General features: G+C 41.5%; 3 protein-coding genes across 5 annotated transcripts; 1 reads left to right on the top strand and 2 right to left on the bottom strand.

The window, feature by feature from the left end:
- The first annotated feature begins 20 nt into the window (after positions 1-20).
- Positions 21-1,219, top strand: LOC308401966 (uncharacterized protein). The gene is made up of 2 exons (XM_080890448.1): positions 21-557; positions 646-1,219. The coding sequence occupies exons 1-2, from the start codon at positions 524-526 to the stop codon at positions 1,131-1,133; spliced, it is 522 nt and encodes a 173-aa protein (XP_080746574.1). The 5' UTR covers positions 21-523; the 3' UTR covers positions 1,134-1,219.
- A 149-nt stretch (positions 1,220-1,368) lies between these two features.
- Positions 1,369-6,318, bottom strand: ift52 (intraflagellar transport 52 homolog (Chlamydomonas)). 2 transcript variants are annotated; one of them, XR_013972657.1, is made up of 14 exons: positions 5,827-6,318; positions 5,401-5,488; positions 5,121-5,250; positions 4,949-5,024; positions 4,724-4,795; positions 4,515-4,641; positions 4,342-4,425; positions 4,175-4,243; positions 3,787-3,941; positions 3,620-3,707; positions 3,390-3,498; positions 1,670-1,815; positions 1,495-1,595; positions 1,369-1,463 (listed from the first exon to the last, which is right to left on the bottom strand). XR_013972657.1 is itself a non-coding variant. In XM_080890447.1 (13 exons), exons 1-13 carry the CDS (start codon positions 5,943-5,945, stop codon positions 1,554-1,556), a joined length of 1,305 nt encoding a protein of 434 aa, XP_080746573.1. In that variant the 5' UTR covers positions 5,946-6,318; the 3' UTR covers positions 1,369-1,553. The 2 variants fall into 2 exon arrangements, 1 of the variants encoding a protein (XP_080746573.1); XM_080890447.1 differs by having other exon boundaries at positions 1,369-1,595.
- Positions 6,319-8,365: 2,047 nt separating this feature from the next.
- On the bottom strand, positions 8,366-12,927 carry srsf6b (serine and arginine rich splicing factor 6b). 2 transcript variants are annotated; one of them, XM_080892666.1, is made up of 6 exons: positions 12,690-12,927; positions 11,832-11,974; positions 10,428-10,546; positions 9,917-10,119; positions 9,683-9,745; positions 8,366-9,188 (listed from the first exon to the last, which is right to left on the bottom strand). In XM_080892666.1, the coding sequence occupies exons 1-6, from the start codon at positions 12,794-12,796 to the stop codon at positions 8,816-8,818; spliced, it is 1,008 nt and encodes a 335-aa protein (XP_080748792.1). In that variant the 5' UTR covers positions 12,797-12,927; the 3' UTR covers positions 8,366-8,815. The 2 variants fall into 2 exon arrangements, with proteins under 2 accessions (XP_080748792.1, XP_080748791.1); XM_080892665.1 differs by having other exon boundaries at positions 10,428-10,549; positions 12,690-12,926.
- Positions 12,928-13,037: the final 110 nt, after the last annotated feature.

Genomic DNA, 13,037 nt, shown 5'->3' with positions numbered 1-13,037 from the left:
AGTCATTTTAATTTATTTTTTTGTTTGTTTTTTCATATTTACACTTTTAACTAAATATACTTTCTACCATTTCCTTCCCAGAAAATCTATAGTATGTTTGTGAACAGCTTTTAAATAATACAGTGCTTATTAGACCACCACCCAGTGTAAGGTTTATGCCACAGCTGCCTTAAATTGATAGTACTAGTATTCAAAAAGTATTTTTTTATGTTTCTGTATTGGTTAGGCCACCAGTATGTGTGAGCTCTTTAATAAAAATTATATTTTTATGCTAAAAGATTTTTTTAAACAGCATACAAAAAAAATAGTTTTTAAAAAGTTTAGTGATTTTGTTAAAATTACAGCCTTAGATATAACCTAACAGATTAGTGCTCAATAAACCACAAGTAAATTAAAGGGCCTGAATCTGTACAGGGCTGACAGGTCCACCTCCTTCTCCCACTGATGATCTGCAGCTGGGTCAATTAGCAAGTAGCTCCAACAGCTTAAAAGCCAGCTGGAGCTCAGGCAGCCCTGATTAAACATGGAGACAATGGAGAAAGTGTTTGTGGTCAAAGGTAAGAAAACTGGACTGAATTAGACGTGTTCATTTGCCTCATCAGGTGATTTGTTTCTGAATTCTGTCCAACATGTTTTACCTTTTAGATATGAAAAGCTTTGAGTGCTCATCTCCATCAGAGCTTGACAGGAAGTTTTATGGGGAACAGAGTCTGCTGTCTGCACTGTCAGTGGAACAACTGTCCACATCGAGGGTGTTGAATGACACGACAGCTGATGGATTGGACACCAGGCCGTCTGTTGGAGCCTCTCTCTGCCTGTCCTCTGACACCGCCTCCCCCTATTCAGGGTTTTCAGTGAACACCATGAACACTCATGAAGCTGACGGCTGCTACCTGGCCATCCCATTACTGGGGAAGTCCTCCACTCCCCATATGCTCCTTCAGAAGCCAAAGCAGCCAGCTTGTTTTGATCAGTCATACAACGATCTCACCGCCTCGCAAATGTCATGGGACGTGTCTGTGATCAAGTCTGAGAGCAATAGCCCCAAATTCTACGTGGAGTCCTGCACTCTGGAGCAAACGTGGAGTCCAAAACCCTCACAACAAGAGTCACTAGCTGATGTTTCGCCCTGATGTGGCTAAAATTAACACTTTACAAGGGAAAAACGTTAGATGTCAAGTGTGATGTGTACTCCCAGCCTCTTAACACACTATGTCCAAGTTACCCCCTGCCCCGCCCTCAAATCTGTAGTTTGACATCATGTTCTGTTTTTAAGGGATCCATGTGAGGACTGATGCAGAACAGTTTGCCTTTTTAATAATCATATCAATGTTTTAACTACAAAAATATTTTCAAAGCACTGTTAAATAAAGGGTATAGAACTTTATTTGCTCTGGTATATTCTTACAATGAAAGACAATACAAAGTTATAAAATGTAGCTGTACATGTTCTGAAAAGTGTGGTTACCGCAGTCCCTCCATTGTAACTGTGTGCTCATAAGCTTTCTAATTTCAACAGGGACGTATCGAATGTTCAGGTTTCTTGAATCCAATCACAGCGGAGTGAACCGGGCCTCCGGGTCCACATCGTGTTCCTGCCAAAAGTGAGGAAAGTCATTATTGGACAAAGCCTTTAGATACAGGAAGATGTAGTTATGAACACACTCACCTGATTTAGTTTCTTGAACTCTACAACCTGGAAGAAAATGTGTTCCAAGATGTGCTTGGCATCCCTCTGCTCTTTATCCAACTTAGAAGTCACTCCGAGAATTTCACCACATTTCCGGACGTAGAATTCAAGGTCATCGTCTGTACCTGTGAACACAACCAGTTTAATATCAGGATGAGTACGATTAACTGCCTGCTTCAAAACCGGCAAGTTCAGAAATAAACTTAGTTTAAGGGAGATGTCTGGGTAAAGTGTACAAGAGGTGGGACTAGGATGATCAGATTTAGACTCCTGAGCAAACATTTAACATGTAAAGAATATCAGTAGCAGGAGGATTGAAAGTTGCATCCTACCTGACGGGAGGTATCAACAGGCCTTTTTAGACTTGTTTAAAAAAAAAAAAACCCACTGCATTTCCTATTATTTGTAGTACTTTTATTCATATTCCATGAACATTTCATTCACTTTTGGTGATTTGTAAATTTAAACTTTAAGTAAACAGAAAAATATCATGAAATGCTAACCTGCAGGAGAATTATGACAACATTCTTCAGACATTCAATAATTCGATTAAATTTTATTTATATAGTGCCAATTCACAGTCCCCTATATTTTATTGTAAATACCCTACAATAATAGAGAGAAAACCCCAGCAATCAGATGCTCCCTATGAGCAAGCAACTGGTGACAGCGGGAAGGAAAAACTCCCTTTTAACAGGAAGAAGCCAACAGAACCAGGCTCACGGAGGGGCAGCCATCTGCCACGATTAGATGGGGTGAGGGGAGGACACTGTGGAAGTAGAGTTAGGTAGCTGCTCTGCTTCGTGTTGCCACATGACACTAAAGATAACAACTGTGGAGGAATTGGCTGACTTTTGAAGTGTCCTGTCTTATATATAATATATATGTTGAACAGAAGAGTCTGTTCAGTGACAGGTTGCTTCTCCCCAAGACAAGAACTAACAGACTTAAAAACTCCTTTGTCCCACACGCCATCAGACTGTTTAACTCCTCTCTGGGGGGGAGAGGGAGGGGAAACAGGAGGACAAAGGAGGGGGGAACAACTAAGCTGTAGTGCCTCTTCACTTCACTGTGCAATACCTTTTGTGTAATACTTTTGTTAATAGTCAACGGTGCAATAGACCTCAATACTTGAAATGTGCAATTCACTTGTATTTTTATTTTTATTCCTATTTATTCTATTTATCCCCTTCGTATATTTTATTTATATTTGTCTCTGTATTTATGTGTGTGTGTGTGTGTGTGTGTATAATATTCTGTAACTCTGTAACTTCTGTCGGTGCTGTGCTTTTGGAAACCGAATTTCCCAGAGGAACCCACCCGAGGGATTAATAAAGTTTTATCTAATCTAATCTAATCTTTTAAAACTAGGTCCAATTAAAAGATAAGACATAGGTTAAGTCTTAATATGTGATGCAAGAGCTGAAACTGCTGTGCAGTCCCACGTAAAGAGGGACACCTGATCAACCTATATGAGATACAGGATGACTACTGAACTGCTGTGAAAATAACCACCAAGCTTCTCACATTAGCTTATCACACATCATTAGTCTTATACGTGATAAGTAGCAAATGAAAGTCAGTTTAATGTGGAATCTCACTGCCCTGGACATGTAAGTCCTCACATACGCGTCCATCAAATGATATCTAGAGGGCTGCAGTGCATGTTTGGATGCTCCATTAGCAATTCTGAACTTACACTTATTGGTGAGCTGTGCCAGACGCACTTTCTCCGACGAGAATGTTTCGTCTAGATCGAACAGATCCAGCATGGGTGGAGGCAAATCGTTTAAGGCAGGCGGAAAGACCTGAAAGACAGGGCAGCACCTACTTTTGGCTTCAAACTTGTGGGACTTTAAGCAAAAATGTTATCTTAAGATTTCAGTGAAATCCTTTGTACAGAAAAACCCCAGGGGAAAAAAAACTCACAGCAGGCTGAAGCTGAGGCAGAGGAGTTTCAAACTGCGGTGCAATCAGCTGCAGCGGCTCAGCTTTCACATTAAGCTGCTTGTAAGCACTGCAAACCAAAGATCTGTTTTTAGCTTCGAAGGGAAACAACAGCGTTTGGACTCAGGGGAGGGTGACCGATTTCTCACCTGATGACTTGGGGTAAGGTGTCAGTCGACAGATTGAACAAAGACATATCAAAGAGAGAGGTGAAGTCCCGTGGGTTTTCGTCTCCTTCTTGTAAGCACACTCTGAGCTGTTCAGACAAACAGCCAGTGTCTGGCAGCATCGTGTAATCTGTGATCTGGGGGACAAAAAAAAGGACAAGAAGAAAAGAAGAACCTTGGCTCATTAAAAAAAAAAAGAGAGAGGGAGAGAACACAATTAGAATCAGAATACTTTATTGATCCCTGGGGGAAATTATTTTTTTGTTACAGTGCTCCATTATAAACCAACATTAAGACAAGACAGACAATACGCTAACTAAGAATAGGAATGGCTAGGAAAGCCATTCTGCCATGCACTCTTCTTCCTCACCTCTGGGTCTTCGGCATCAATCTGATTCAGCTGAATGTTATCGGTCATGAGCCACTGAAGCACAACGTCCTGTGATAAAATAAAAAGTTTCATTTAAAGGAGCTTTATTCTAGAAAGATCATGCTTTTACCTTTACCTAATAAATTACACAAAAAAAGTGGACTTACCATGATTTTACTGTTCTCCTCTTTGTCTATGTATTGATCACTGAACATGTGGCAGGAACCCAAGACAGCCAGTTTGCCAGAATTCTACATTTAAAAAAAAGTAATCTCCATCTTACCACATTTCTGACCATATGGTTAGAAAAACAAAGTTGTTACTACACTGTGCCTCTGACCTTGCCATGATAGAAAGCCACGACAGGCCTGTTGAGGGGGAAGCAGACGGAGCCCGTTGAAAGAACAGCCACGGCCGGCTTCATCACGGTCAGTGTGGCACCGTACGGGTACACAAATGTGAGCGCCCTGCACAAAGAAAGACAACAGCTCAAATGTGAAGTCTTTCTCTTTAATACAGAAGATGGAGGTGTACAAGATTGAGACTCACTGTGCATTGTTTCCAACATTTTCATCTTCAATGATTCCCGTGACCACTTTTCCAGCAGCACGGCTGATCTCCCTGCAGAGGAAACAGGCAACTGAATTGATAGTTTGGCATGTATCAGCATACAGATGAAATTAGATAAATCTTAGATTATGCCAGCATAAATTTAGGCTAGAACAATCTGGGACTCTGTGAAATATACATAAAAAGAGAAAAACACTGGTGAACCTGTTCAGTACACCATTGGACACAAGCGCCTCCTTAGGATGGAAGTATTTGTAGTACACATTCCTCACCACAGCATCTTGGATAAACAAGATGAAAACAAATACAAAGCATTTTAAAAACAGCATGGGCAATGTTTGCATAGCTGTTTTCCCAACAAGGTTTCAATACGCACCATTGTTGACCATTACTCCGAAGTCCTCCAGGAGAAAATTGATGTTTGTGTCATACTTCATTTCTCCTCCTTCACCGAGCATGACCAAGATATTCCCTCCTCCATCCAGGTAGACTTTCAGCGCCTCCATCTGAAATAAAAGGAAATAACTAATGTGAAAATGTGTTTGCGGTTGAACAAATGAAAGAAGCTTAAATATTTTGGGTGGCCCTAAGCCTTGTAGAATTTTAGACTGCTTGGAAATTAGCCTTCAAATAACATCTTTTCGCCCATACATCACCTCTGACCCTGTGAACCTCTCCCTTGGACCTGCAGTTATCCACAACTTGACACTCTTCAGCTTATCCAAGGACAGCTCTTCTTTTATGCTACAGGAGACAGCACAGATTTTGCATTTGAGGTTTTGAAATTGCTGCAGAACTATGCGAAAATGTTGGTTAAGCTTGAGAAAAATGACAAAGTAAAATATAACTCAGTAAACATACTAAAGTGCTTTATTAAGATTATTACCAATACGTCCCATTTTATTATTTTACTTTACTATACTTACTTACAGAGACGAATATTCTAGCCTCCTATGTCTATATGCTTGCTTTGTTTACCAGGTCCACTGTATCACATTTACATTTAAGAGCATGTCTTAGCTGATAACTAGAGGACTTGGTACTATTTCTCTCTTGTATTTAATCGTCCCCAAACACCTTACCTTTGGATTTTCCACTGAGCTTTTAGTCTCTTCTGCATGGATTTGTAGCCATTGTTCGTAGTAAAAAGCTCTCTTTTTGAAGCATTGAAGACCACGCTGTTGCACTGTTCCTTCTCCATTATTTACCAGCTTCAGTCACCAAAGTTAGTGCTCTTATCATCCACACACCTAAAAGACGTTAAAAGCCCAAGTCAGACTTTACCATTAGTCCAGGGCTGCTATTCGCCAGCTGTAATTAGCATAGTTTTGGGTTTGCATCCACCGTCGTGTGCTAAAATGGTGTTAGCAAAAAACAGCCAAGAAGCTCGCTAACATTATGGTTAGCCGTGAAGCTAATAGCGAGGTGTTTTCGCTTCGTTTCACTAAAGACTGCTATGGTAACGTGTCAACTGTAGCACTCTGTTTTCCCCTTATGTTAAAGCCCAGGTTTACATTATTAAATGTTAATTACCTCAAAGCGCTCTTAGAAGCGGTGCATTATGGGAAATAATGGTAACCAAGGGCGCTAACAGCATAGCAACTGGATAGCGCAGAGCATTGTGTCAAAGCAACGTACGGTTAAAACAGCTTTTCAGCGCGTTTGTTCAGTAAGCATCACTCCAAGGTCAAAATATTTGCACTTTGAAGTGCTAGATAAAGTTAAAGGAATGTTCTGTGGTTTAACGATGGTTTTTATAAACAGAAAAACTTACAAACAAGTCAAAACTTTAAAGGTATTATTTCATCCCTGTCTATTAGTGCCATCACGGTGCATACACTAGTGCGGCTGATCCCAATAACCAACCAAGTATGACAGGAACTAAAGGTCTGTGGTTCAGATGAGGTGTGGGGACCTTCACCAGATGTGCCAGCAACTCTTACATTTGAAGTATATAAGTAAAGTTGTAAAAGAGGCTCACACTCATTCCAAAAAATATATTTTTTTAGTTATGGTAAATGGCCTGTATTTATATAGCGCTTTTCTAGTCCCTAAGGACCCCAAAGCGCTTTACATATCCAGTCATCCACCCATTCACACACTGGTGATGGCAAGCTACATTGTAGCCACAGCCACCCTGGGGCGCACTGACAGAGGCCAGGCTGCCGGACACTGGCGCCACCGGGCCCTCTGACCACCACCAGTAGGCAACGGGTGAAGTGTCTTGCCCAAGGACACAACGACCGAGACTGTCCAAGCCGGGGCTCGAACCGGCAACCTTCCGATTACAAGGCGAACTCCCAACTCTTGAGCCACGATCGTAGTTATGATATCTGTTCCTCCAGTCTGCCTTCAGCACAAAAATATCTGCCTTTTCTGGAAGAACTGGAGTCAGGATCTGAGAATGTGTGTGGGACCCTGGAGGCCAGCTGGTGAGTCTGTAGGAGGAGATGGAGTGGTGTTCCCCCTCGGACTCTGCTGCACAGGGGTAAAAAAAGGTGTCATCAGCTGCTCTGAGTGAAACAATCCCCTGACTGCGATATGAGGAAACTCCTTGGACCCCGTAACCAGGTCAGGGTAAAGGGAGAGGAATAGATTGTTCATAGAGTCCAAATGGCTGCTGTTTAAAGGATGGTTCCTCAAGTTTGTGATGAAAATCTGACGTACGAACATCACACAACTGTGGGATACTGTCTGTTCGTGACTTGGACAGGGGGAACAAACTGTAGCAGGATCAGCCTGATATTATTTGTATCCCACTGTAACTTTACTGTATAAAGAGCTAACATCTCCAAAATTTCAGGAGTAGTTAGTCATTATAAGAAGTGTTTATGAACTAAAAATCAAGAATGTGGGGTGCTGTTTGTCCATGATTTGGAAAGCCCAGAGCGTGCTCCCGACGCTGGGGAAACAAATTCTGCCGTGGATACTTACCTTGGCATCACTGTTGTGCAGGTGAAGCCAAAGACAAGATAGGCTTCATCATATTTTCTAGTCTTTGGCTTGGAAACATATTTGGCGTTACTTCATCTTCTGCTTTGCGTTTGTGTGGGAGCCCCCCCACACACACACACACTTTGGGAACAACTGTGTTACTGGGTGGTTGTGGCCTATGAGGTGAGTCACATTCGCCCCTAAGTAATGAATACATTTCATACAAATCATCTACTGATGGAAATGTTGGCAGTTCCATCCCTGGCTGCTCCAGTCTGTATCCCAAAGTATCCTTGGGCACAATACTGAACACAAGTTGAATGTGGGAAAGAAAGTTAGAGAAGGAAAACGTTAGATAGAAAGCCCTTAGATGTAGGAAGGGTGCTTGTATGAATGTGTGTGAATGACACATGTTGTATAAAGTGCTTTGAGTGCATGAGTAGAAAAGTGCTATATAAAAGTTCATTTTATAAAGCAGTTGCTTATTGCTATGTGATAGCCTCTAGCAGATTTGGAGGTAGACTCCAGGTGCCTTATTCGTGGTAAAACAAGAGACAGATTTATCTGTGAGGATTTCTCTTTTTTTTTTTTTTTTTTTACAAACTAGCTTCAAATGAATGAATATTAGTAAATAAAAAAATTAAATAAATATTGTTAAACATTAACAAAAAACAGCAGAGCCTTGTTCTTTTTATTCTGTTATTTTATTACAATATAACATTACAAATAAATGATGTAGACTGTTTAAAAAGGACTGGGGACTTTAAAAGGCAAACAGCTAAAAAAAACAACCATCACAAACCATGCAAATGTATTCATTACAAACAAAAGTATTAGTTGGGACTGAAAAAATATGAAGCAACTTTCGCTGCTGCTGTCAGCTGTTCGACTCAAATTGTACATTTGGACTTCACTAAAGAGAGAAATACTGTCACGTAAAGAGTTTCATCTAATAACTATTTAATTTAACAGAAAATACAAACGAAGAAACAAAAAAAAAACAAAAAAAAAAAAAAAAAAGACTGTCAAGAAAAGACAGATTTATAGATTCCACAGCCTCCCAGTTTGTGCCAGAAGATTGAAACCTTTCTGCTTCTGTAAACACCTCAGACAGGCCTGAGATTGTCAGAGATCCAATCAATCCTGCGAGGCCGATCTGGATCGAGAGCGAGACTTGGAGCGGGAGGCGGAGTGCTTGGCAGGGGACTTGGATGCCTCCTTGCTCGGGGGTGATTTGGAGGTATCTTTCTCTCCCCTACTCTCTGAACGGGACCTTGATCGGCTTCGTGACTTCTTACTGGACGACTTCTCCTTGGAACGACTCCGGGATTTGCGCGTGGCTTTGACTTTGGATGAGCTCTTGGAGCGAGACTTCCGAGTGCTGCTCTTGGAGGGACTGTGAGATTTGCGAGTCTTCTCTGGAGATTTAGAACGGGAGTTCCTCTTGGATCTGGAATGCGACTTCCCCTCTGACCTGGAGCGAGATCGCCCTTTGCTGCGTGACCGAGACCTGCAACACACACACACACACACACACACACACACACACACACACACACACACACACACACACACACACACACACACACACACACACACACACACACACACACACACACACACACACACACACACACACACACACACACACACACACACACACACACACACACACACAGAGAGGGAGAGGAATAATTCATCACCAACTTGGTCTGGTCCCTGCACACCATCAACTACCAGGTTTCAGGACTGAGATGTAGTACACAATCACAGTAACTGGGTACTTTGGCTTTCTCTGACACCATATTTCCTTAATAACATGACAAAAACATGACTTCCTGCTGCTGAAAAGTTTAAAAAACTGAACAGATGAAGAAGCAGTCCACATGAAAATGACAAATGGGTTTGCCGTCTTCGTCAAAGTCAAAATTAAAACGGCTGCTGAAAAGACAAAAAGCTAAATGTGCTTAAAGCATGAGACAAAGCCATTCAAACGTAACTGACCGTGAGCGGGACCTGGACGAGCTTCTACTTCTGCGGCTGTGAGAGCGCCGTCTGCTACGAGACCTGTGGGTTCGAAAGTAAAAATAACTTTAAAGTGGACGTGGAAATCTGCTCACCACCAACATTACGTGTTAAGTTTAAAATAATCCTTAATTATGCTGAACAGCAATTACAGATAAAACATAAGAAAAGTGAACAAACAATAAGCATGAAAAAAATATAAGCCTCACTTACCTGGATCTGCTGCCAGAATATGAGCGTCGGCGGCGAGGTTTGTCTTCCACCAGACGAATCTTCCTTCCATTAATATCAGTGCCGTCCAGTTTTTCCAGAGCTCGTTTCATGTCTGAACGGGAACGAAATTCGATGACGCCCTCGTTGGCCCGTCCTTTATGAGCGTCAGCATAGGTTACTTCACCCGCCTGCCTCATAAAGTCCTATGACACAAATAAAAACATGACTCTGAAAATGACTGTGGCTAGTTGTGGATGACATGTGGCACGTTAGCTCTATCTACCACTGGACATTATTAAGCTGTTCCCACACAGGAAGCAATTTGCTTGTTGCACATCGATTTGAAACTGAAGTTTGGTTGTTCGTGTAGCAGCCAATCAAATCTCAAAACAGATTCATCCTGTAGGTGGTTAGGTCCAGGCTAATTTTTCTTTCTTGCAAGGGCAACTGCCATCCTCTGCTGACATGCAGAGGTGGTCAGGAAAAGGAGACAGGAGATACAAAGTCTCACCTTAAGGTCCTGCCAGCTGCACCTGCTGGACAGGTTCTCCACAATGAGGCGGTGTTCAGTGCGAACAGGTGGCCCGTACTTATCCCTGCCGGTGCGATTCCAACTGCTGTAGCCTCCACCTTCAACAAAGACAGAGAGACTAACATTTCATTCAAGGCCAGAAAACCTCAAAAAAAGGACCAAACTGGCCTAAAAAGATTTACTAGATCACTGCAGACTGAACCTCTCGTTTTTGTTCTTAAACCTCCTTCAACTATTAATTATACCATCAACTAATACCTGTGAACCTGTCTTAATTGTGTAAGTGAAGGGGATTAAAGATGCCAGTGGTTTTTAGTATAAATCCCAGAGTCCTATTGATTGTTTTATATGTAGACAGGGATCGCTTAATTTAGCATTTAAAGAACAGAGAAAATGTGCAGCACCCTATGCCCTGTGGACAAGGAATAAAAACCACTTTATTAAGAATTACACAGCAGTTCTTCTCCTTTAGTTGTATTTATTAAACAGCTACAGATTTGCCTAAATATACAAAAAAAAGGATTTTTTATTCTGTCCTTATAAGACACAACTAACGCCTCTTTTTTTCCTCTTTATATACTGGGAATAATGTGATGCTTGATTCTTGCTGTTGAAGCTGTTTTAGAGTCTACAGTTTAAATATAAGGTAAGGCTCTTTCTAAATTTCTTATTTTCTAGTCTTACTGTACAATAAAATATGCCTTGTTCTGAACTCTATCCACTTGAAACTCAATGACACAAACATGAAACCTACCAAACTCTTTTACTACAGAGTACAGGGAGCCAATTCACAGGCTCAAACGCGTGTTGGCTCGATCCTCTGCGACATGTCTTGCGTCAGTAAAACCAACAGGATTCCTCACCATCACCCTGGTCTATTGGAAAAGGGTGCTGTCATCACGGCTTCCGGTTATGTCAACCAATGGTCAAAGGGCAAAGGTCACACACACATTTCAAGGGAGAAAACCCAGGCCAAACAGGTCAGGCAGTCATCGTTACCCTCATTGGACTCGGACCCAGCCCGCAGTGGACTCTTTCAAATTGAAACATCAAGCACTGTGTTAATGTCGACTTCAAATTGAATACATCGTAGCTTCACAAGTCTTACCTTTTCTTTAATCACTGTTACTCATTGGATTTTAATACAGTTCTCTTTACACAAAGGCACAATGGATTTGAGTGCTAATGGGAATAGACGTGTAAATTAGCAATGTGTATGGCAGGGCATGTCACATGTCTACAGGCAGCTTCAGTGAAACTCATTTAATTCTTTGCTTCAAGAGTCAGTGCAAGTGTAGCTCACGTTAGTTAGCACAAACGTGTAAGAACCCCACGTCTGTATGACAATCATGCTTTGCTCTCAATCAGACGTGTTCAACTTACTACGTCCCCCATAGCCATATCCGTCTCTCCTGGGTCCACGGGCATGCTCGATAACGACCCGCTCTCCACAAAGTTCCTTTCCATTCAGCTCATACACAGCATCATCAGCATCTCGCATGTCCTCAAACTCGACAAAGCCGTACCTAAGAATCAGTGTGCAGGAGTCAAAACAATGGCAAACACTAGCCATTAATATCATTACCAATTAATGCAAATGATTCATAATTAACTCTAAAGACTGTCTAATATGGTAAACTTTTAATCAGCGGCTAAGAGAACTGCTTTCCAATTTAAAAATCCTGGTGCTCCTGTCAAACTTTACAAGCAAGGGAATAAAGGGATTTGGGAAGCTATGGCAATTAATCTAGGAATATTTCTGTAAAGTTTATCATAGACTCTGACTCTATCTGATCTGATTTGGTAATTATATGCAATCTATTTCTCTAATACAGCAATTATCTAAAACTTACACTTAACTATTATATTTGTGCTCAGCAGCCTTTCTGTTTTGTAGGCATATAACCAGAATACAACCAGCTGGCAGCCAGCTGATAGAGTCCCCTTGTTTGCGCTCACTGACAAATTCTCATTTAAACTGATGATTGACCCTGTAGCGTTTCCCAAGCAGCTAGTGTAATGTTAGCGAAGAAAAATTAGCTAAAAGTACCAAAAGCAGAGCTTTGTAAAACTTAAATGACAAAAGACAGGACACTGTACCGCAAATTCAACTTTTAGCTGACATTAGCGCGGTTAGCACCGCACACTGTCCCTACTAGGGCATCAACTCTCGGGGTTAACATTAAAATAACATCAAGCTAGCTCACTAGCTAGCAGCTAAGAAAGATGAGACGGTCTTACCCATTTTTCAGGTCGATCTCTAATAATTTGCCATAGCCACTAAAAAACCTTTGAATATCTTTCTCTCGAACATGGTAGCTAAGTTTGCCAACATAGACCCGAGGCATGCCTGAAAATATTGGGCAGAACAAGTTAAACACAACTTGTTTGGAGCTACACACAGGCCTAGGCGACGCTCGAGGTTAGACTTCCGGAAAAAACAACTTCAGAATAAAAGCTGACGAAAATGTAGGCACAAAGTACACACTTCAGTTTTGTGTGTGTGAAGCTTGTACATAAGACCTGTGCGGTACCTTCACACTGTACATGTCTCTTTTGACTTATGTGAATATTCAAGTCTTTGCCTTG

This window comes from Rhamphochromis sp. 'chilingali' (genome assembly GCF_963969265.1).
Source record: "Rhamphochromis sp. 'chilingali' genome assembly, chromosome: 9".
In the NCBI taxonomy this organism is placed as follows: Eukaryota; Metazoa; Chordata; class Actinopteri; order Cichliformes; family Cichlidae; genus Rhamphochromis; species Rhamphochromis sp. 'chilingali'.
Note: the sequence above shows the minus strand (reverse complement) of the source record. Positions and strands in the feature narration are given on the sequence as shown.

Excerpts from the sequence above, each read along its gene's own strand:
- ift52 (XM_080890447.1), bottom strand. The coding sequence starts at position 5,945 with ATGGAGAAGGAACAGTGCAACAGCGTGGTCTTCAATGCTTCAAAAAGA. Across the intron at positions 5,251-5,400 it reads AGAGGTTCACAGGGTCAGAG|ATGGAGGCGCTGAAAGTCTA; the intron begins GTGATGTATGGG and ends CTTTTATTTCAG. Across the intron at positions 1,816-3,389 it reads GGCACAGCTCACCAATAAGT|GTACAGACGATGACCTTGAA; the intron begins GTAAGTTCAGAA and ends TTGTGTTCACAG.
- srsf6b (XM_080892665.1), bottom strand. The coding sequence starts at position 12,796 with ATGCCTCGGGTCTATGTTGGCAAACTTAGCTACCATGTTCGAGAGAAA. Across the intron at positions 10,550-11,831 it reads ATATGGCTATGGGGGACGTA|AAGGTGGAGGCTACAGCAGT; the intron begins GTAAGTTGAACA and ends CTGTCTTTGTTG. Across the intron at positions 9,189-9,682 it reads TCGTCCAGGTCCCGCTCACG|GTCTCGGTCACGCAGCAAAG; the intron begins GTCAGTTACGTT and ends TGTGTGTTGCAG.
- LOC308401966 (XM_080890448.1), top strand. The coding sequence starts at position 524 with ATGGAGACAATGGAGAAAGTGTTTGTGGTCAAAG. Across the intron at positions 558-645 it reads GAAAGTGTTTGTGGTCAAAG|ATATGAAAAGCTTTGAGTGC; the intron begins GTAAGAAAACTG and ends TTTACCTTTTAG.